At 43.2% G+C, this 21,439-nt stretch overlaps 1 protein-coding gene across 2 annotated transcripts in view; it reads right to left on the reverse strand.

Annotated features, from left to right (window-relative positions):
• Positions 1–160: 160 nt before the first annotated feature.
• LOC119372986 (Y+L amino acid transporter 2) overlaps positions 161–21,439 on the reverse strand; it is a 93,593-nt gene continuing 72,314 nt past the window's right edge. For both annotated transcript variants that reach the window (XM_037643172.2, XM_037643171.2), the window contains exons 9-10: positions 14,804–14,981; positions 161–3,706 (exon numbers count right to left, since the gene is read on the reverse strand). In XM_037643172.2, coding sequence (XP_037499100.1) covers positions 3,636–3,706; positions 14,804–14,981 — 249 coding nt within the window. In that variant the 3' untranslated portion in view covers positions 161–3,635. The remainder of the gene's footprint in view (positions 3,707–14,803; positions 14,982–21,439) is intronic.

Consider the following 21,439-nt stretch of genomic DNA (forward strand, 5'->3'; position numbering starts at 1 on the left):
ACCATCACATGCAGAACACCTTACCATTGCCGCTACAAAGTTAAGTCTCACGTTTCTCAGCCCAACTTAGTCAGCAAGCGTAAGAAAACGTACAGTCGACGCATATTAACTTAAAACGCCACAAGAAGTCATTGTACAGTTGTGAAATGACGACTCCAAGTTTTGTAGGATGAAAAAACAAATATTTATTTCCCGGCATTACCTAGTATGACTCGCGTTTGCAAATGAAATTGCCCGTCATCACACACTCATCACCCCTCACGCAATAAGGCACCTTTGGCAGCAATGTGTTTACGACTATGCAAACAACAAACTCACGTATGTCCTTTTTTTTAACATTTGTTGACAGTACATAATAAGCCTACCGTTCAGAACCCAGAAATGCACAATGACAGTAGTCGGTCAGTCACGCGAGACACTTTCACACACAGAAAGCTTGAACAGCATCGCGAACAACGACAGCACAAAGGTGTGCTCTCAAAAATAGCGTGATCTCTTGTGCCAGAAACATTCGCGTGCGTCATAACTGACCAAAATCAAACGTTAAAACAGAAGGCACGCCTCGCGACCATCAGAACACAGGTATATGGAAAGAGAAAAACACACACATACACGTGAGAGTGTTCGCACGAACACAAATCCGCAAGCATCGGTGAAAAACTAAAAAAAGAAGTTCGAAATTTTGCGTCACGCGCACAATAACAAAAAAAAAAAGTGCCGTATAGGCAAACAACTTAGGCACTTGGACAACACTCTCAAGGCTTCAGCAAGTCAAAAAGGCCCGTGCGGCGGCATATGCGGCAAATGTTACTTCAGGCGTTGTCCACATCGAACAGTGTGCGTCTTTCGCTCAAGTGTACCGCTGCTGAAAAGGCTTTCGAGCAAGTGCAGCCCACCAGCGCTAAGTACGGCTACGCCTCGCACATTATATGGGTAGTGACGATCAAATTTCACATCAGGAAGACTGAGCGCGGCACGGGCGACCCGAGGGTCAGAGGCTCCCTCAGAATCCTGTAGACACGTACGCGATACGGCACGCAGGCGAACAGAGCTGCAGAATCAATGTGGTATTTCTGAAACGTTCCATCTAGTAGATATTCACCACCTGCTTCACAGGTCACCGACACGTGAGATGAAAAAGGCAACAACAACACAACCGTTCCTAACAAGCAGCCCATTTCGCTTTGGTAATGCAGTGTAGAGCGAAATAACATAAATTCACATTCACGTGGTCCCTTTGGATTCCGTGTGTCCTTAAGAAACACCGAAAGTCAATATTTGGCAGCACACAAGATAAATGTCCCAAAATTTTTAGCATAGGCGGAAGAATTTCTAGCATGCCGAGCTTTCGTGTGATCAATATCATTTTTAACTAACAAAATATGACAAAACATAGCAGCAACATGCAAATATACAAACACTATGAAAAAATAAAACGGAGTCTTGTGCCAGCCCAAAACTTCTCGCGGATATCACAATCCCGACGAGGTACGTCATCACAAGTTCACGCTGGCCTGAAGTGCCTTTCTTTCTTAACTCCATGCTGAGTCGACATCGCAGTCATAATATACAGAACGTTACTCATAATCAACAAGCACGATGCCACTTGGTGTCTGTTTAGAAACACCTACGCTTCAATCTAACTCAATAATTAACCGGAAGTGAACTCTCGAATTGAAAACTATTCGTGTTGACAAAACCGAGACAATAACGTCTTAGGGCTGTGCAGACGACGGAGTACATAAAATTATTTTCGAACGGAATTTTTAACGTTCGTCCGATCCTTACCACTTGAATACAAAAACTAAGGTATACAAGCAACTTAGCGTGGACTTATTACGAGCACATCATCACAACTACAAGTATATGTACACACCATCCGCGCTCACAACAAACGCGATGTCAGTACTGAGCACAGCGCCGTGGTTTGAACAGTTCACAAATGCATTAGCTTTCCCTAACGCTTGGTGCTCGTCGGCATGCAAAAGAACGAGTAAAATATCATACTCTCAACCGTATACACTGATTTCGCTTCTTTACAGAGCTCAGCACAAACGGTAATACGACGGTTGTTCCTCAAGTCAGTGCAAATATGCATAATGCATGGATGCATAATAGACATGGAATTAACAAAAGAAAATACATCTTAGGAAAAAGCAAGAAAGTGCCCCCAGTATACCTTGAAGTATGAACAATAGTTCTCTCGCACATAAGAATCGCGCTTTTTTTTTTTCATTTGCGTTAGAACACTTCAATAATCCAATGTTGGCGACTGAGCATAAATATGTATATTCTTCTCAAAAATTCAGTATGATGTCACTTTTAAAGTAGCTAAAGCGCACCATGGTTCGTTGTGAAGCGTTTAACTAAGGTAAGTTTTGAGCAAATATGCTGAATGCCCATATAAAATTTCGGTGAGCATATGGTAACAAAACTACGCCCACTTCGCGATTTATTTCGGAAAGAAAAAAATGTGAGACGATCGGCTAACAGAAGCATATATTTAAAAAAAAAAAAAGACTTCATGCTCACAGCGCAAGCCAATGTAAAAATTCAACACACACACTGTCAGATCTCCCCAGTAGCTAGTTACCTATAGTTACAGTGACTAATGGTAGAGGTGACTAAATACAAAATAACTGTGTTCAGCTGAAACGCATTCGTGGCCAGAAAAGTGCACACGTGACGTAACCTCATCACACATTGACGGCAGATTTTGTTAACTATGGGAGCGTGGAATAAAAGTCTGGTTGTCCCCACGCAGGTAGCAACTTTTCAGAGAAAAAAAAAAACTAACAAATTATGCGGAATCAGGAAAATGCAAAAAAGGTTTAGCTGTGGCTAAGCACGAACTGTGCGCTAGCACTGTTTCTTAGCGCGTCGACTCATAGCTTGAACGCGGCCTTGTCAATGCTGGAATATTGTACGCAGTTTTGCCGTTACCAACTGCTTTTATGATATGCAATGACATATACCCACCTATACAAGAGCATATATATATATATATATATATATATATATATATATATATATATACACACACTCCTGTTCGAACAAAAATAACAACTATCACGTAAAACTTTACCTTAAACCTCGCGAATGCATCATTTATGTACCTTCGCATTCGTTTCTAGCAGGAAAAAAAAACTTAAGTACCGCAAAGATATGTCGCAAAAGCTGTTCTTTACAATGCGCCAACTCATTATAGCAATATACAGAGCAGTAGCCTTCGAAATTGTCAACAAGAAACGGCAAATGTGCATTGCATAAACAAGCATCTCAGCTACAAAATAAAGCATAAATTTAAGGGTAGGATATATTACCACAAAGGAAAGAACTGATTCGGAAACAATTCCTAACGTCACGCGGACTTAAAAAAAATCATACCACGAATCTATGTCCGCATTCTACACTTTTAAAACGGATTTTACGATCAGGGATTGCGCTCTGGCATTCAAATGAATTGCGTAAACACTTACAGATGCGCTTTTCTGCAAACGAGGCTATAGCATTGATACTGATGCGCCTCACCAGCACATAACTTCAAAATATAAAAAAACATTTAAAAAAGAAATAACGCCGCGCTCAGACGGACCAAAACGACGCTTGACTGAAACTCTTCCTGATGGACGCTGCTAATCCGATCCCACCTTGTCTTCTTGCGGAACGCTGTACAATATTTTCTGTACATAAGCTGTGACCACACCTGCAAAGACAATACGAGAAACTGTTCAACTCCTCCTCAACGGGAACTAAAATGGACTAAAACAATTCGGGGCATCAACACTAAAGCAAAGGATAAACACACAGCCCCAAACAAGTTCAACAGTTGTGAAATACCGATGTAAAAGCAAATATACACATATAAAACATGCGAGACTATTCCACTTTGGCCGTGACCGAGGTGTAATATAGCCGATGGTGCGTTGAGTGCTCAAAAAAATAGCCCATGGTGCGCTGAGTGCTAAAACAATATAAAAGTGCCTTCGAGAATTTTTCGACCTTACGGTGTATTTATTAGTTTCTGTTTGTTGTAGCCACCCACTACAAACCAATGCTCCTGCCTTGAAGGGGTCACGCAACACTTTTCCAAGTAATCATCGAATGGCTTTATTAATGCAGTTTATTACCTCACGAATCGACTGCCGCAAAAGTTTTTAGAATCCGTCAAGTACGATGGAGTTACAGGGATCTGTCGCACAATTTAACGCTTTCTCCTTTCGTACCAGCGAGCGCGCCGGGGGGGGGCGGGGGGGTGACAAGGGAGCAAGAAGCTACGTCCGCTCGTCAGCGCGCGTCGTGACCTTTAGCACTTTCTTTCTTTTCTTTCTTTTCTTTTTCTTTGAAAGTGCGGCTTACTTTCAGTGTGACCACGAGCAAGCGCGCGGCATCCCGCGGCGGCCGCGATAACTAAGCAGCTTACGATGCTCAAGTCAGCCAATGGCTAAGGACTTTGAATTATTCTAGTAGAACTCGTTGTTGGGCTAGTTGGTGCATTGCATCAAGGAATTAAACCAGCCGAAAACAGACGAACACAGGAAACGGTGAAGGAGAGAACGGTCTGTTTTCGGCTGGTTTAATTCCTTGAGACTTTGAATTAGCAGGGACAGTTGGGCGAGTTGGTTGAAGTTCATCTTTAAAAGGCGCGAAAAAAACCACAACGGACAGGTAGGAAGGTAGAGGTAGGAAGCCGAGAGGTAGATTACCTTGATATTACTTGAGCTGGTGACAAAAAACGTGCCCTGTGTTTTATCTTTTATATGCATATTCATTCTGCGGTGGTCTGGTTCTTTTTCTTGTTTTTGTAATGTGTGTGTATATCTTCTTTCGCTTTTTGATTAAAGCTTCAGTTGCTAGAAGCGCGTCGTCCTGTCTCCTTCCTACCTGTCCGTTGTGGTTTTTCTCGCGCCTTTTAAAGATAACGACTTTGAGTTAATGGCGCGGTCGTTTGGTTTGATGGCAGAATCATTTGACGAGAGAAGAGCGACCGATGCTTTGCTTCTGGCAATACCTACACCAAAACCCTACCAAAACCAAGCCGCGTGCTGCGCTATAATGTTTGGCTGACATGTTCTCACGAGCATAGGCGTGCGCACGAGGGGGCAGGGAGGGCCCCCCCCCCTAATCACCTATTGGGGGGGGGGGGGCAAAGTCTGCCCATACGTTTACTCAGTCAAACGTGTCCCTTCACCGTTTAAAAAGCAAAGTTATGGGCACGCAGGGGTTTTTGCGATAATGGCGGGTGAAGGCCCCTGATGTTTCATTCCAAGAACCGTTTACTTCCTATGATTACTTCAGGTAAGCCACGGACAAAAGGCAGGCCACTGTGAGGAGCACGTCATCGCTTTTATGTGCTTTTTTTTTTTCATCCATTGCGAAGCATCTTGTCCTTTGGACTCAGCCAACAGGGTGGGTGGTCACCCCCCCCCTCCCCTAATGGGGAACCCTGCGCACGCCTATAGATATACTCAGCATCCTCGGCTACCGATCGGCAGCGTCTTCTGACCATGCTCATAAAGTGTCGCAAAGCCCCTTTAAGAAGTTGCTAACATGTGCGAGCGAAGATATTCGCGTCGCGCTGTGCATGGCGGTGCGACATTGGTTCGGTCCGTGGAGTTTTGTTATCGCTGCGTGTTCAACGCACAGCATGCGCTACACCTGATTTTTTTTTTTTTTATGCTGGTGCTCAGCATATGCGAGTAAACGAAGGCGTGACTGCAGACCGTTCATTATCGTGCACGCTGCCGTATCCGACGTGCTGAGCGCGCCGCCATAACGACAGCGGAAGGCCACGTTAGGAATCTCCCGCGCGATGTCCTCTCCCATGACCTTCTCCCTAACACAAACTCTGAACACACTACAGGCAGCAAAAATGATATGTTTGCAAAGCTGCAAGCCTGGAAAGACGGCATGACGCAGTCAAATTATCGGGTTTTAAAAGCGGAGCTGTTTTTAAGCTCGGCTAATCCCCGATTTGCGTTCGCAAAAAAACTATGTTCTTCATGCTGGCGCGCATTCTTCATCTTCTGCTTCGCCCCTCGAACACGTGCGCGCGGCGCCGATTTGTCCGGCGTGGGATGCAATAACTCGGATGGGCGAGAGAACGAGTACAGAGAGAGAAAAAGAGACATAGAGAGAAAGAAAGGGAAGAAATAGGAAAGAAATGCAGAAAGACATAACGAAATAGAGAGATAAAGAAAAAAGCGATACAAAGAAACAGACACAAAAAAGAGATGGATAAAACAGAGACCAAGACAGAATGAGAGAGAAACAAAGAAAGAGAACGAAAGAAAAAGAGAGAAAGAGAGACGGAGTGAAGAAAAAAAGGATATAAAGAAAGAAAGAAATAGAAAAAAAGACAGAAAAAGAACAGAGGAAGTGAGAAAGAGAAAGAAAGAGAAACCGGGAAGCCGCCCCGCTCTGCTGCTTACTCCAGCCTTGCACCACTAGTGCAAGCTTGGCCAATTTTTGTATAAAATTCTATGGCAGTCAGGTGATCTTCACAGATGAACTCTACGTCGAGGCGAAAATATTTACCGTTGCTAAAGTTACATTTAAATGACCAATTAACGATAAATTGCTAATTAAGTTGTGTATCACCAACTTGAAGGCAAAATATTTGAAGGCGACTTATTCAATTGTTTATATGAATAAGTTGTAAGGCGTCCCAATTTATGGCATACCTCTTCTTTAGAAATAAAAAAAAAAAATCACACGTAACCTGAGATATTCATCATCGATTCAAATCCCTAGTAGCGAGACCGAGCGCGCAGGAAAGGCGGCCGCCTGTCAGACCGGAACTTCCCGTGAGGAAGCGACGAAAACTTGAATGAAGGCGCGTCGCCGCAGTATCTTGTCAAAAGGGACAAGCCATCTGACTTGCACCCGCGGATCGCCTTATTTCTGCGTGCGATGTTTGAATCTTATCTGTTTCTTTCGCGCTGAGCGCAAGAAAACCGCCTTTTCTTCCACAGAGAACAGCATGATGACACTGCAGCCAGTGAGGTGACTTCTTGCAGACAGTGCGACAGGCGAAAGAATGCTTTGCGCGTTATTTCTAGTTTAAGAAAGAAACAGATAAGCGCCACACATCACACGCAAAGAATATGCGTTCCACTTGTGTATTTCAGACAGTGTTGGCGGTAACGCGTTACAAGTAACGGCGTTACCGGTAATGCGTTAATTTTTTTTTTTCGGTAACTTATTAACGTAGCTACCATTTTCGGAACTGCAACGGGTAACATACTTACGTTAGCACTTTTTCGGTAACGTGAGGTGTCACGCTACTCGTTACTTTTTTTTATTCCAATTATCCCGGCAGTTTTTACACAACCTTCCTCCGTCTCGTGGGAGTCTCTTTCCCAAAGCACGCCCCGACGTTATTTCGTCGCAGCGGCGGACTGCTGTCGGCCCGCCAGATGCTGACAAGCGAGGCGATCCCGCGCGGTGCCCTTTACTGCGCGGAGCAAAATTGCTGAAATCTTCTTAAACGTATCTGCTTGTTTTGGCTACCTTGCTATTCGAGGTTCAAGTTGTCGTGGATTGTCAATGAAGCGAAGCAAAGTGCGGTCCTCGAAACCGTCAAAAAGAGAGCTGCCGTGATTTTGCTCGACTTGCGGACATCATGACCCGCCTGGGCTCCAGCACAACAGAGGATGCCTTCTCAACATCATCGCAAACTGAAGATAAGCGACTGTCTTGGTACTTTTGTTGCCGCATGACATCGCGCTGTGTGGGCTCAAGTAAAACGTTCCGCGTGTCCACCAGTTATTCCTGAAACTCAATACAAGAATACCATACAGTGCGTCTGCCGAGCGCCTATTGAGCGTATGTGCGGACGCAGTGGCGGATCCAGAGGGGGGCGGTAGGGGCGATCGCCCCCCCCCCCCAAAGCATGTGTCAGTCCTCCCCCCCGCCTGCCTGCAGTGCCTGTCTCTCCTCCTCCCTACCCCCCCCCCCCCCGCTCAGATGAAGGAACCGCCCCCCCCCCCCAAAGTTGGCACCTGGATCCGCCCCTGCGCGGACGTATTCACTAAAAGAAGCGAGGCTAACTGTCAGATGACAGCTTTGAAATGCAGATGCTGCTCACGTTCTGCAAGCTGTAGTTATATCAGGCTGACTTCGAACACCTTAACGTGCACACTCGCAATTATTTGCGGTAATTGTTCAGGTAAAGTAAAATGAAATTGTTTATGTGCGCAAATAATTTTTCCTGAAATTATACCGTTTAAGCATCTCCTTATGGCTACAAAGTTTGTGAATTCATTTCGTTAGTAGAAACACACCGTCATAATTACAGCAAGTTAATCGAGAGCTCAGAGAGAATTTCTTTTCAGAGAGCGTTGATGATGAAATCGATCACTGTGTATTTAATTTCATGCTGAGAAAAATGGCTCCGCCATGTGGCACAGACTTACAAGCCAGCACATGCAACTGTATAGGCAATGTTAAACCACTATACTATTCGAAAGGTACGGAATATTTGTGCAAATTATTCTCTCTCAATCAGTATTTCAGGTAAAATTGTTGTTTGGGCTAGAACTTTTAAGTGAAATATAAATATGAGCTTTATAAAATTGTTATTGCGGGTTCCTGCAGCGAAGATGCACTGAATAAAATTTCTGACCACGAAGTAACGGCAGAAGTAACGTCCGTTACTTTTTTTTTTTCGATAACGGTAATGGTAATGCGTTATCTTTTTCCATGGGTGTCGTAGGGTGGTAACACGTTCCCTTTTCTTTAGCGTAACGAGTAACGTATATATACTCTGTTCCAGAAGTTCCGTGCAGCATTGTGGAAGCTACAGGCCTTCTCAACCAATCAGGAGGGCGAGCACATCTAAGTGTGTCCTTCCGCGCCATGTCGTCTGCTAGCGGCGAGCGCTGCAGCGAAAGCGGCAAGAGCGTCTCGGGACACTGTGCAACTGCGCAGTGAGATGAGCTGTAATTAGGCACTTTTAGCTGGGCATTTGCGATCCGCTCCGGCCAGACCGGTGAATGCACATGAACGCGTAGAAGGATCGGTAGTGCGCGTGACTCAATTAACACACAAACACGTTGAAAGAACTGCAGTGCTCGTGCGCAGAACGATCGTGCGACCGGCGGAACGTAGAACGCATCTTTCGCTCCGCTCGTGAAGCCAACTGACCGGAGCGTGAACGTGCGTCCACTTGGTTTCGCCGTCATTTTGCAGCCAAGCTCACCGCGTCTCGGCAAGACGCGCTAGTCGAAAACACGAAATACATGCAGCACCTTGCACTCTCTCGAGACGCTACATCTGGGAAGGGCTGAGCGTAAGCGACGCTCAGCTAAAAGAGCCTATTGTGAAAGCGGTTAATATTCTCCTCGCACCGTAAAAGCGCGCGTCTTCGAGATACTTGCACGATATCGCACAGGTGAACCAGGCGCCGCCATTTTGACTAAGGAGTGACCAAATCTGCCACCGCGGACTAATCACAACCCAAGACTGGGTCCTCCGCGGCGCTGTGGACGCTCGGGCTGTGCGGACTACTCATAAAAGTTTAGACAGTGTGTCGTACCATCCCTTCGTACTTTATAAGTAAAAACATAACGCATACGAGCCACAACAGCGTTATTTCTTTCGTCATTTGCATGCTATAACACGTACAAGCAAGAACTCTTTCTTCAGTATCGTGGAGCCACAAAAATTGTTTTATACAGAAAATGCGACAAAATCGTCATACAAATCACAGCTACAACACGCAGAGAAGCCTTCAAGTAAAAATCCTCCGACGAGACCGCTTGCAAAAGTCATGAGGACAAACAACGTGCTACGTATATGGGGCACTACATCTCTCTTCGCAACAACCTGCGCTCGAGGGTCGTGTAGCCTTGGCTCTGCTGCACGGAACTTCTGGAACAGAGTATAGTTACTTTTTTTTGGTAACGCGTACAACACTGATTTCAGGTGACTTGCCCCTTTCCCAGAATGTTTCCCAGACCAGATTGCGCTCCGACTAGCCACTGTACTCCGACCAAGAAGGTTGAAAAACCTCCTTGGCTCCGACTAGCTCCGACACACCTTTATTCAAATTTCGTCATTTCCGTCTCACGAGAAGTTCCGGTCTGACGTAACAGAGCGGCCGAATTTCCCACGCTCTTGGCGCGCGCTCGGTTTCGATATCGCCATCGAAATGCGGTTATTAATATATCAAATTACGCTACATTTCTTTGACCTCTTAAAAACTTGGCATGCCATAAATTGTGACGCCCTACAACTTTTTCTTAGAAACAGCTACCCTCAAGTCGGTGATAAGAAAGTTAATTGACAAGTTTTTGTTAGTCTTTTTAAGGTAACGTTCGATGCGACAAGGTATTTCGATGCGACAAGGCGCTCAAAATCCTGCGAGAAGTCGGCCAATCCTCCCTTCGCGAAGCTTCTATATGGCCAGAACTACAGCCAGAACGGTAGCCAGAACTGTGTACAATGAGCGCCGCACTGCTCGCGACACACTGCGAGGTCCCACTCACTCGTGACGTACTCTTAATGCAGACAAATATGTAATCGAACGAAATTCTGTCACAAGCTAAATTAAAATCATAGCTTGACTGTACCTGCGCGTCAAATTGGTCGCATATAATGAGGCAAGTGAGAAAAAGAGAAACATCGACGATCGATATTCCCTAATGCGAAATGGAGCGCAGTTGTATGCGTGTTTTTATTCGGCGATATGTTGAGGCAGACAATTTGAGAGAGCTTGTATGCAGGTACAGTTGCAGACTGCTGTTTAGTTTTAGTTTAGTTCATTTAGTCCACACATTTATTTTTCATTATTTTTTATTGCTTGTCATTTTTCGTGATTATGTTGTTGTTGTTGTTGTTTTTTCATTTCCTTTTCTATTTCCTGCTTGGGCGGCGCGAACTGCAGTTACATACAACGCTTTATTTTTGTATTCCACATTCTCTTGTTTTTCTTTTCTTTTTTTCTGTTTATTTCGCACTTATTCCGATTTTCTGTTTCGGCGGCGCAGGTTTCAGCGCAGTCCAGCCGGCGTCGGCAAAAGAGCGCTGCCCGGCTCGAGGCGCGAGGCCAGGAGCCTACGGCGAGGGCCAACAAGGGACAACGCGCAACGCAGAAACGGGCATAATAAATGCTTTTAAATTTCCTCTTAACCTATTCTACGCAAGACAGCACTTCATTCGTCGATCCAAAGTAGTTATGCCCTAGACTCGCAGTCCTGGAATGCACTCAATCGCGCTTCTCTCTCTCTCTTTTTAATGCGAAGGTTTGTGGCTTATTCTCCTCTAGTATTGTGATAAGGAGATTAAACGCGTAAAGGCGCCAGAAGTCTTAGTACTTCGGTACATCTCAGTAAAATTTCGAGCGCAGGATTTTCTGCGACGTTACGCTGATCCACAACAAATTAATTTGAAACGCCTCACACTGCCCAGCGGCCTCGTACGTGTTGTACTATAACCGCGATAACTGCATATGCAGAACGCAGTCGTCTCATAAGTTCGCATTTGAATGGAAATATGCACAGTTTACTGCTGTGCGCAGTGAATGAATGAGTGATGCCGCAAAATGTTATTCAAGCCCGTGTGCTTATTTCTATTCAGCGCCTTAAATGACGTGTACAATCGCGAAATTTCTAAACATTGCGGCGCGGCCTGCAACGAGTTGGTAACAGCTTTTGTGGCTGAAATCCGATCACATCAAAAATGAAGGAAAAAGCGCGCGCGGCAATATGATTATGAGAGACGCCGTTAACAAATGTCAGGAGGGGAGTAATATAGAAGTAATCTATTACTTTTTCAGTTACTCTCTTGGTGTAGTAAATGTTCAGTGTAATCAATTACACTTTTAAAAGAAAAAAACTGATTGCAATTAGTTTTTTTTTTCGGCACCAAGTAGAGATCTGCTTTTGGGATTCACATAATTATGCACTTTAGCCATAAATTTCTTCTCTTCCATGTTCCCGAGTCTTTCACGTCAGCCTCCTCGATGGTTAAACTCCTACACCATCTGGATCTCCAATTTTAAGTACAGAATGGCAGTTGTAGAAGTTGTGCATGTTATACTCAAACATTTCTTTCTCCTTTTCATTGCTCTATATTTGTGCTGCTTCCTCGTGTTTTCTAATTACTGAACATGTTAAGTCTTTGATTGTGTTTTACCCCTCAAGCAATGCCCCTGGTGGCCTGTAAAGTATCTTTAAACAAACAAACAAACAAACAAACAAATAAACAAACAAATAAATAAATAAATAAATAAATAAATAAATAAATAAATAAATAAATAAATAAATAAATAAACAAACGTTATCACCACCATTACTCCTTTCCAAATTCCTTGCTGCCTATCACCACATATTATTGCAGCTTCAAAGTTCTTCATGCTCAATTACAGGGGCACTCTGCTTCCCCCATTATTCTCAGGTTAACTTGATAGGTCTTTGTTTATGTATACCCAGGAAGCAATGGGTATGACCGTGGCCATGACTTGGTATTGAACTGATGCCTCTTCTTTACTTGTGTCTTTATTAAAGAATATCATTTTTTATTTCTCGGTGCTAAAATTAGGACCTAGGTATGTCACTTCATTGCCACACATATCTGCAAGTTGCTTACACCCATAAGCCCCCGTAAGCTTTTGTGTTTTGTCCTTTGTCGCAATTATAAGATCATCAATTCATCCAAGCCATCACCCTAGAATGCTTTGTCTCCATTAAGAGTGTTCTGCATATGTGCTATTTTTTTATTATCACCTTGGTATGTAGAAAATTATGGATCACTTGCACAAGACATCACCCCAACAATATTTTGCTACTGTCCTCCTCGTGAATTTTGCCATTAACCCCTGGTCCTCTGTCTGACCAGCTGCACAGCAGAGGGCGTCAAGAGTATCTGGATCCAGACGAAGCACTCCTTGAAACTGAGCCTCGTAATCTCGCTATTAGCCTACTGCATGATGATGTATATTTTGCCGCCATATAGTAAAAATATAGGTTGCAATACAGAAAAGCAGAAAATACAGAAAAGACACCATGGAGTTTGTTGAGTCTTGACTTCTCTCTTGTGTCCGTGTTTGCACGCCCTGTCTCTTTAACATAAATGCTTACCAATTAGCTCAGCTCTCTGTTATTTTAAACAGAAAAGCACTTTTACACAGTCAGTGACTCAAAATAGGAAGTGAAAACAAGGGCACTCTTTCAATTTTAGTAGCTTGAGTTCCTCGAAACTTTCTGAAGAAGACGTGACTGCTTCACCATGCACAAAGGACACACAACTACATGGACAACGCTCATTAAATAATTATGCAGTTTAGAGGGACAGAGAGAACGATGGATGAGAGCTGGATACATTAGCCTGCCTGAATACCTGGCACCTTATTCCAGATGATTTGTGTGAAAAATGAAAGTAAAAATAAAAAGAGACCTGGAGAGTAAGAGTGTCAATGACTAATGTCTAATGTAGAGCCCAATTCAGATGATAGGCTGTGCAGTAAACCATATTCTACAGTAGACTGTAGCACTCAAGTGTAAGAAAAAATATTGTGACAAAGAAAGAATACTATATATATCTAGAAAAGCAAATGCTATAGGGATAATAACAATGGCAAGAAAGTTGTAAATTATTGTCTAAAGATCCATAGTATTAGTTCTAATGTTGGAGCAAGGTGTTTTGGTACCTCAACATTCTTTTGAGTCATTAATTTGCAATGAACTTCACTTACTGTTAGGATGTGCCCCTTTACAAGAGAGCCAGATAGCTGACATGAAAGCGCACTGATTCAGACCTGCAGTCTAACTGCCTGCAGCATAGACTTGTACATTAAAAAAAGAAAAAAAAAATGTAACTGATTACAATTACTTCTCTCAAAAAAGTGTAATATATAATAAAGTGACAACTTGCTGCCACAAAAAGAAACGGAGTACTAGAGAGTAATAGATTACGCTTACGTTACTTTGCTCCCAACTTTTGTAAACATTGCGCAAATAAAATAGTGTGAGCTATCCTGGTTATTTCAAAGTGTCTTCTGCAGATCTTCAGATGTACAGTGCTTCTCTTCACTAAAAATTGCTTTCCAACACCTCTGTCTGCCATCTTCGCTTGCTTTCTTCTAAAGACATTTGCAGCAATACTGAAAACATGGTCGATTTACATGCTGTAAAGAAGGGAGGTGTGGTAATATAGTACGAACACCGTGTGCACCAGATTGTGGCTATTCAACAACGTTATTCTAGCATTTCTATCCACTACGGGATGCAGCATTTCACTGTTGCTAAGGCTCATTGATGACACTCCCTGCAGGACCAACAAAAGCCCGAAAAAATCCATAGGCAATTTCCTGACATGAACATTCAGACTTCAATGTGGTCATTGACATCGTACCATAGCAGCACCAGTTCAATTTGTACACTGACATCTTGTTTAGCATTAGGATAAGTAAACAAACACCGAGCACTCGAGCTTGTCTGCCCCCCAAGATTTGCATCGATCTGCATCCCCAAAGATGTGGCATGGAATGCTGCATTCAAATGCAGCTCCCGCCATATTCAAGCGTTCAAAGCTGTCCCGCATGTTACAGCTTGTCGTGTCAAGGAAGTTGCTGGTTACATGTAATTAAATGTTTGCTAAGAATGTAATTTACAAGCAATAAATTACACAAAATTCTTTATGAACAAGTCTGCTGCTCTATATCACTGTTTCCTAGCAAAGTGCTTTTTGTTTCAGTACAAAATAAGATAACCAGACAAAAACAGACAAAACGGAACAGCACATTCCTAGCAAAGTAGTGATAGCTTCTCCAAAGCCATGCTAAAGCAAAGCAAATACTCACGAATCGTTCTCCTGTAAGCAAGAGGTTTATCCTTCCAGTAGATTGTGAGGAAGTAGACTGGAATTCCAGACAGCATGATGCCAGCACCAATAGATGTTTCCAAGGGCTGGCTGAAGAATGGTAGCACCACAAGGAACAGCGAGATGAGGAAGAACAACACGGGCAGTATGATGTTCACCTGCAATGCGTAATAACTGTTAGTCGAACACTTTGACAGCAGGCAGGGGTGTATAGAGTGGCTTAATGTTGGACCAAACGCTGAAGTGCTTGATGGCCACATTTGGCACAGCGCCGCCAACACAAGGTGGCAAGAATGTGCCGTACCACAAACGTGTGCTGTAAGCGTGGAATGGCGTGCTGATTAACATTGCCTGCGCATTGCCTGCGACAAAGTGTTGCTGCCATTTCAGCATACCTTCACTGCTTGATGAGCACACTTACATGAAAACTTTGCATGAAGCGCATGTTTTTAAATTTATACTGCCCTGTTGTTTTTTTACTCCTAGCAAAAGAAGCACTCCTGGTCTAAAACTGTCCAACATGTCGCGAGCAGCAAGAACTCAAAATTGTTATCACGGGTGACTTTCTCCGCATTTACTTCAAGAAATGTTACACAACTGGGAGCTTTTCCAGCATCTAACAGCACGTAATGTCACCATCACATTCAATGACTGTGCTCAAACATGTAGGCAGTAGATGCACAACACCTTAGTCGATGTTGTGTCTCACCTCGTAGTCTTCAGAGGCCTGCCTGTCAGCTTTGAAATCATCTGCTGTGAATATCCCTTCATATAAAGCCATGCAAATGCCAACTTTTGCCTCCCGGCACCCTAGCCATTTCGAAACGAGTGACACCAGACAAGCTGTGGAATGAACAGCTACTGATAACAATCATGTAATCAGTAACATGAAGCATTACTGCTTCTGCTACTGTACCCAGGCAACATAGACAATGTGTGGCTCGCGCAACGTCCCTCACTTGAAGCATATCCTTATGGTGGAACATAATCTCGTCGTTTCACATACCTCACATCAGTGGTTTTTTTATGGAACACGGCCACAATGCGCTCCTGCGTTTCCTCTAACAGTGGACCACACTGTACATTTACATTTAAAAAAAAAAAGTGAATCCATGAGTGTGTGACATTGTACTGATGAAATGAGTCCTGCATCTAAAACTAGACATAAATCATCATCCAAGATTTTAAAAACTGTCTCACATGTCGCATTTTTCATTAAGACAACACACAAAGTGTTTTGGGACAGAAGTGTAAGATAAGACTACAATTGTGGTTCTTGCATATGAGAAATGTTAAGAATTGCGAATTAAAGGGGTCATGAACCACTTTTCCAAGTAATGATCTAATGGCCTCAGTATCGGAGTGTACTGCCTCCCGAATCGATTGCCGCAAAAATTTCTCGAATCCGTCAAGAATCAGCGGAGTTACGGGGGTTTGGCGCACGCTCCCAGCGCTTTCTCTCTTTTCTCGTGCCGGCGAGCGCACTGGAAGCTAGACAGGGAGGGATGGCATGGGGGAAAGAAGTTACGCCAGCGCGCCTCGTGAAACGCGATCGCTCTCCCGCTGTGATTCGCTTGCGCGAGTGCGGCTACCGTGTACTGAGGAGTGCGGCGCCGGCAAGTGGCGGCACCCCGCGGCAAGAAGCGCATCTGATCCGAACGCCGCTCTCGATTTACGTCGGCTATCGGCCAATAAGCATGCTATGTCTCTTGCGACGTACAGCAGACAGACGCCCCGCCCACCGACGAGAGTGAGAACCGGCCTCTGTTTGAAAAGAGGGTGCCTGGGGAAACGGCAACTTCGCGCTCCGCTTGTGGCCATTACGCGGCGCGCACGACTGTAATATTTGGCAGAGCAGTTCATAGCCGTGTCAGCTTTCCGCAGGATGTGTTTTTTCAATCAGCCCAAGGGGTGCTTCATGACCCCGTTAAGAGATAAGTGAGGTTTCAGAACCTCCTCTAGCTGACATCAAATCAATAAGGCAGCAACATTTCATAGATGCTGAGAAAAGGTGCTGAGAAAAGTTGCTGAGATGCATATAGATGCTGAGAAATAGATGCTAGATGCATAGATGCTGAGAAAAATGCATAGATGCTGAAAGATGCATAGATGCTCAGAAAAGGGCTGGAAAATAGGAAACATGCACAACTTGTGCTTTTTCTTGCATGAACAGTGAAATCCATAAGATCCTGAGTACTTCCCACACTACAATGCCAAAGATATCTATAGGAAATCCAAATACGTGAAATAACATGAAACAGCAGCTTCTATAAATAAGAAGACTATAAGATGTATTTTAAGCAACCAGATTAAACACTGACATCTCTAACATGCGGTGTAAATACGAAAAAAAAAAGATAATAAAAGCTGTAAAACCTGTTTCCTTAATGCCTCCGGTATTGCAGCTAAATGCTGTCCTGCTGGAGGTTAACTATGTTCAAAATTCAAGATGCAGCACATAAATTGATTATTTTTATATGCCACATTCAAAAAGCCACTTCTAAAGCATACCAAAATTTGTTAGAAGTCAAATATTGGTACATTCCTTCGAGAGGTGCCCATATTTAGGCAAATCTCAATTCAGGCTACAGTGTTAGCACTGCACACATATTTATCAGTCATGCACCATACATTATAGTATTGTATTATGAATGCCAGTTCTGTGCATGAATGAAAGAAGGGGAATGGTTCAAATGGCTTGTTTCTTTGTAAGACACAACGAAATAAAGTCAATAGACAATGAATCCAAGGAAAGCATAGGTGATATTATTTGCAGTTTTTCAACTGTAGTGTAGTAATTATTAGATAAATGGAAACGAATTAAAGTGGAGGAAAAAACAACTTGCCATCAGTGGGGACAGAGTCTACAACCTTCGAATTACGTGTCCGATGCTCCGCCAACTGAGCTACAACAATGGTCATTTTCCCATCCTCTTTAATGGGCACTTCTGCGTATATAATCCTGGCAGCGTCAAACAGCGCCACTCGTAACCATGGCAGCGAGTGTCGAACACACTCTTTTGCCATCTAGCATCATGTATCTAGTGATCTCTTTACAAGCTGGCAGCTGACCAATAATAAACTCTTGCAGGCTACCTAAAGGTATCAAGTCTGCGGGGTTGAAACCTTCGCTATGAAAGAACAAAAGAGGGATGGTAGTGTATCAGAGGCATAATACAAGGGCTGTGGGTTCGGTTCCCACTGACAAGCTTTTTCGTACATTTTAATTCCTTTCCATTTATGCCCTAATTACTACACTACAGTTAAGAACTATGAATAATGTCCCCTACGCTTTCTTTGGCTTCATTATCTATAGGCTTCATTAGGTTAGTTCTGCATATGAATAGTTCTAGCATTTTCATATTAGTTTCACACAGTAAAGTAAGAAAGTTCAACAAGGTTTTTCATTGTGTGGTGTACAATGTGTACAATATTTATATGAGCCATGACAAATTTTTACATATCAGCAGATTAGCTCGGCAGCTGGTGGATGCATGCGAATGAAGAGGAAATTTGTACAGATGCTTACAAAATTAAAAATGTGGTCAGAACGAGTACTGGACTTGCCTATTGTCTAGCACTCATCCTTTCTACTTTTTAGACTGTGTAAGAGACTGTATGCTGGCTGTTCATTCAAGCATATTGATGCAGTCTGCATTACCAAGGCTAACATAGATGCACCACTGTTGGCTTTGCTCATTCGTGTCTTGTTTACTGTTCAAACAGCTCCTTTTAAAACACCATGTGACTGACCATGTGCCCACACTCGCCAGACAGCAGCACTGTCAAACAGGCTTTTTTTTAGAGCTAACACTACCATCTCATAACATACAATCTATCGCATAAATTTGCCTCCTCTATAATCTGGGCCTTCTTTCAAGACTCCTGCTCCCAGTGGAGACCATTTATTGCATAAGGCATAATGCTTGGTGTGTATTATACGTGCGCTGCAAGGCTTGTTCTGTGTGTTAATTGAAGGAGTGTTTTGTGTCAAGTATCCGATTATCATAGCTGAATGCGGCACTGTAGCGAAACCCGGCTTGCTGTAGGAGATGGGAGCATTCCGAATGTAAGCCTTGGTATGTCCACAGTAGGCGGTATGCATCTGCCTCCATCACAGGAAGGGAGCAGTATGGACACACTGCATTCCATGGTACTAAGCACAACCAGTTCCACTTAGAGGTGACAGCTGGTGTAAGGGCCACCCTGGCCCAAACTCGCCTAAACACAACTACCTCTGCCCTAGTAATGTGACAGGAAGGGGAGCAGACACATGGTGGATGCACTCCAGATTACTGTTTCCACAATCAACAGATCAGCACAGTAATAAGAATGAATGCATTGTGGTAACAGCATGCAACTACTATTAATTATTAAGATATCTGGTGTGAAAGGAGCTTTGTTTATAGTGTGTCGTGCTTTTCCTTGGCATCGTCTGCTATGTATCACATGCAGGTCACCTCCAGAACATGCCGCCACAGTCATGCGCCATCCCATGGCAAGCTACCTACTGCGCGCTCCCTCTGTTGCCGCTCCTTCGACACACCATGATAGTGCTTCTACCACTAGGGGTTATACTATGCGGCACTTGGCAATGAAATATTTCCATACCAAAACCATGCTCTGAATATATTAGCCATACCGTTATGGAAAGCTCTGGAATAATTGCAACCACCTGGGGTTCGTTAACATGAGCAAGGAATCCATGCACAGGAGGGCTCTTGAATTTTTTCCTCTAAAAACGTGGCCACCACAGCCAAGACTGAACACACAACATCAATATTTATAGCCCAATACGACAGCCACAGTGCTAATGCGACGGATTATGATAACACATATTTGTTCCAATGTGCTAACCTCAATTATTTTTAGATAATTTCCTATCTGCTAGAATTTCAAGTAATGATATCCCTAACATTCCTCCAGCTGCTTTCAAGGCCTCTTCTATTACGACCTACCTACGACACCATAGACCCATGCAAGAGCCCGTAGATGCTAAACATTGCGAAATGGTTCAATAAAATTAGTTACATCGAAACAAAAAAAACACCCTCCTCCTATTGTCTGATAAACAAGAGGTGGCAGTTAATGTGCCCCACTCATCCTGCTACTGCTCCTTCATCACTCTCTAGCACTTCTGTCGGACGTCAAATTTCAAGGGTACCAAATAAAGCACATGATAGAATAAATGAAGGAGGGGAATTTTCTAGGGCTTGTTTCTTTGTTTGACACACCGGCTCGAGTGTCCTAGTGCCCATTTCTTTTGCTGCAGCTTCTCCAAGCCGTACCGGACAATTTGGTCCCCTAAATATTATGACCTTCAGATCTATTCTTGATTGTTTTAAGTTTTCCTTTTTTCTGCGGACCGTGGATTTACAGAATGAACTTGATGGCTCTCTGCGCAGACTCGGCGCTGAGCAATTCGAAAAAATTGCGTAATCATGTATTTTGTTGAATTGTATTTGTTCATTGTGTTGAGCATCAGTACTCACTCCTGCTACCTGTGTCTCAGAAACTGAGACAGCAGTATATGTAAATAACAAAAAAAAACTGCGGATAATGAAGCCAAGGAATATATAGGGAACTTTAATTGTACTGTTTTAAGTGTATTGTACATGTATTAATTGTGGTGTACATGTGAAGAAAATTAAGAGGACGAAAAGACAACTTGCAGCTGGCAGGGACCGAACTTCACAGGTTCGGTCCCTGCCAGCGGCAAGTTGTCTTTTCGTACTCTTTATTTTCTTCACATGTACATCACAATTAATACATGTACAATACACTTAAAACAGTACAATTAAAGTCCCCTATACCTTCCTTGGCTTCATTATCGGCTGGTTTTCATTATGATAGAATAAAGTAAGAAAGGGGAAACAGGTGGGGAAGTTTATATATTAGTGCTGCCCCAGCTGAGAGAAAATGTTGAGCCAATAAGGAACCAGAAAGGCGAACATTGCACCATGTACATCTCTGCAATCCTGAGATACCTTCTAAAAACTTTTCCAGAGACATATTCAGTGAAAATTGTCACGCTCACTCCAGGTTTTGGAGAAAATACTGTTGTAGAAAACAATAAGACCAAGAAGAGAGTCGCAGGTATTCTCTATATTAATTCCTTATTGCACGGGCTAAAGAATCAGGAAGTAGATACGAAGTTAACATTGTTTTTACAGCTGTCAATAAGCTAGAAAAAAAAAAGTTATGCACCACTGTGCACAAAAAGAAACACTCGGTGAAAAGTTAACGATGGATTGACATGTGTTTCATAGAACACACCAGTAAATCTACAGAATGCCGGACTAGTGTAGTTTATAAAGTTTCTCTCAGACATAGTTGCCCTTGCATAGGGCAGACAGGCCATTGTATCATCAGATTGAGCATAATAGGTCATTAACTGGATGATCGCCATCTCATCGTTTTTTTTTTACATTGTCGGAACTATAAATGCACACCAAAACTTGATGAATGCACCCTTTTATACATAAGCTAACAATGAAGAAGCAAGCCTTATTTTTGAAGCTTGGCATATCAACATTCTCCACAAGAAAAGCAATAGAACTGAGATAGAGAAAGGGGTCAAATAAAAAGATACGATCTCTCCAATGTTGTTCACTGC

The sequence above is a fragment of the Rhipicephalus sanguineus genome, chromosome 1 (genome assembly GCF_013339695.2).
Source record: "Rhipicephalus sanguineus isolate Rsan-2018 chromosome 1, BIME_Rsan_1.4, whole genome shotgun sequence".
Lineage (NCBI taxonomy): Eukaryota > Metazoa > Arthropoda > Arachnida > Ixodida > Ixodidae > Rhipicephalus > Rhipicephalus sanguineus.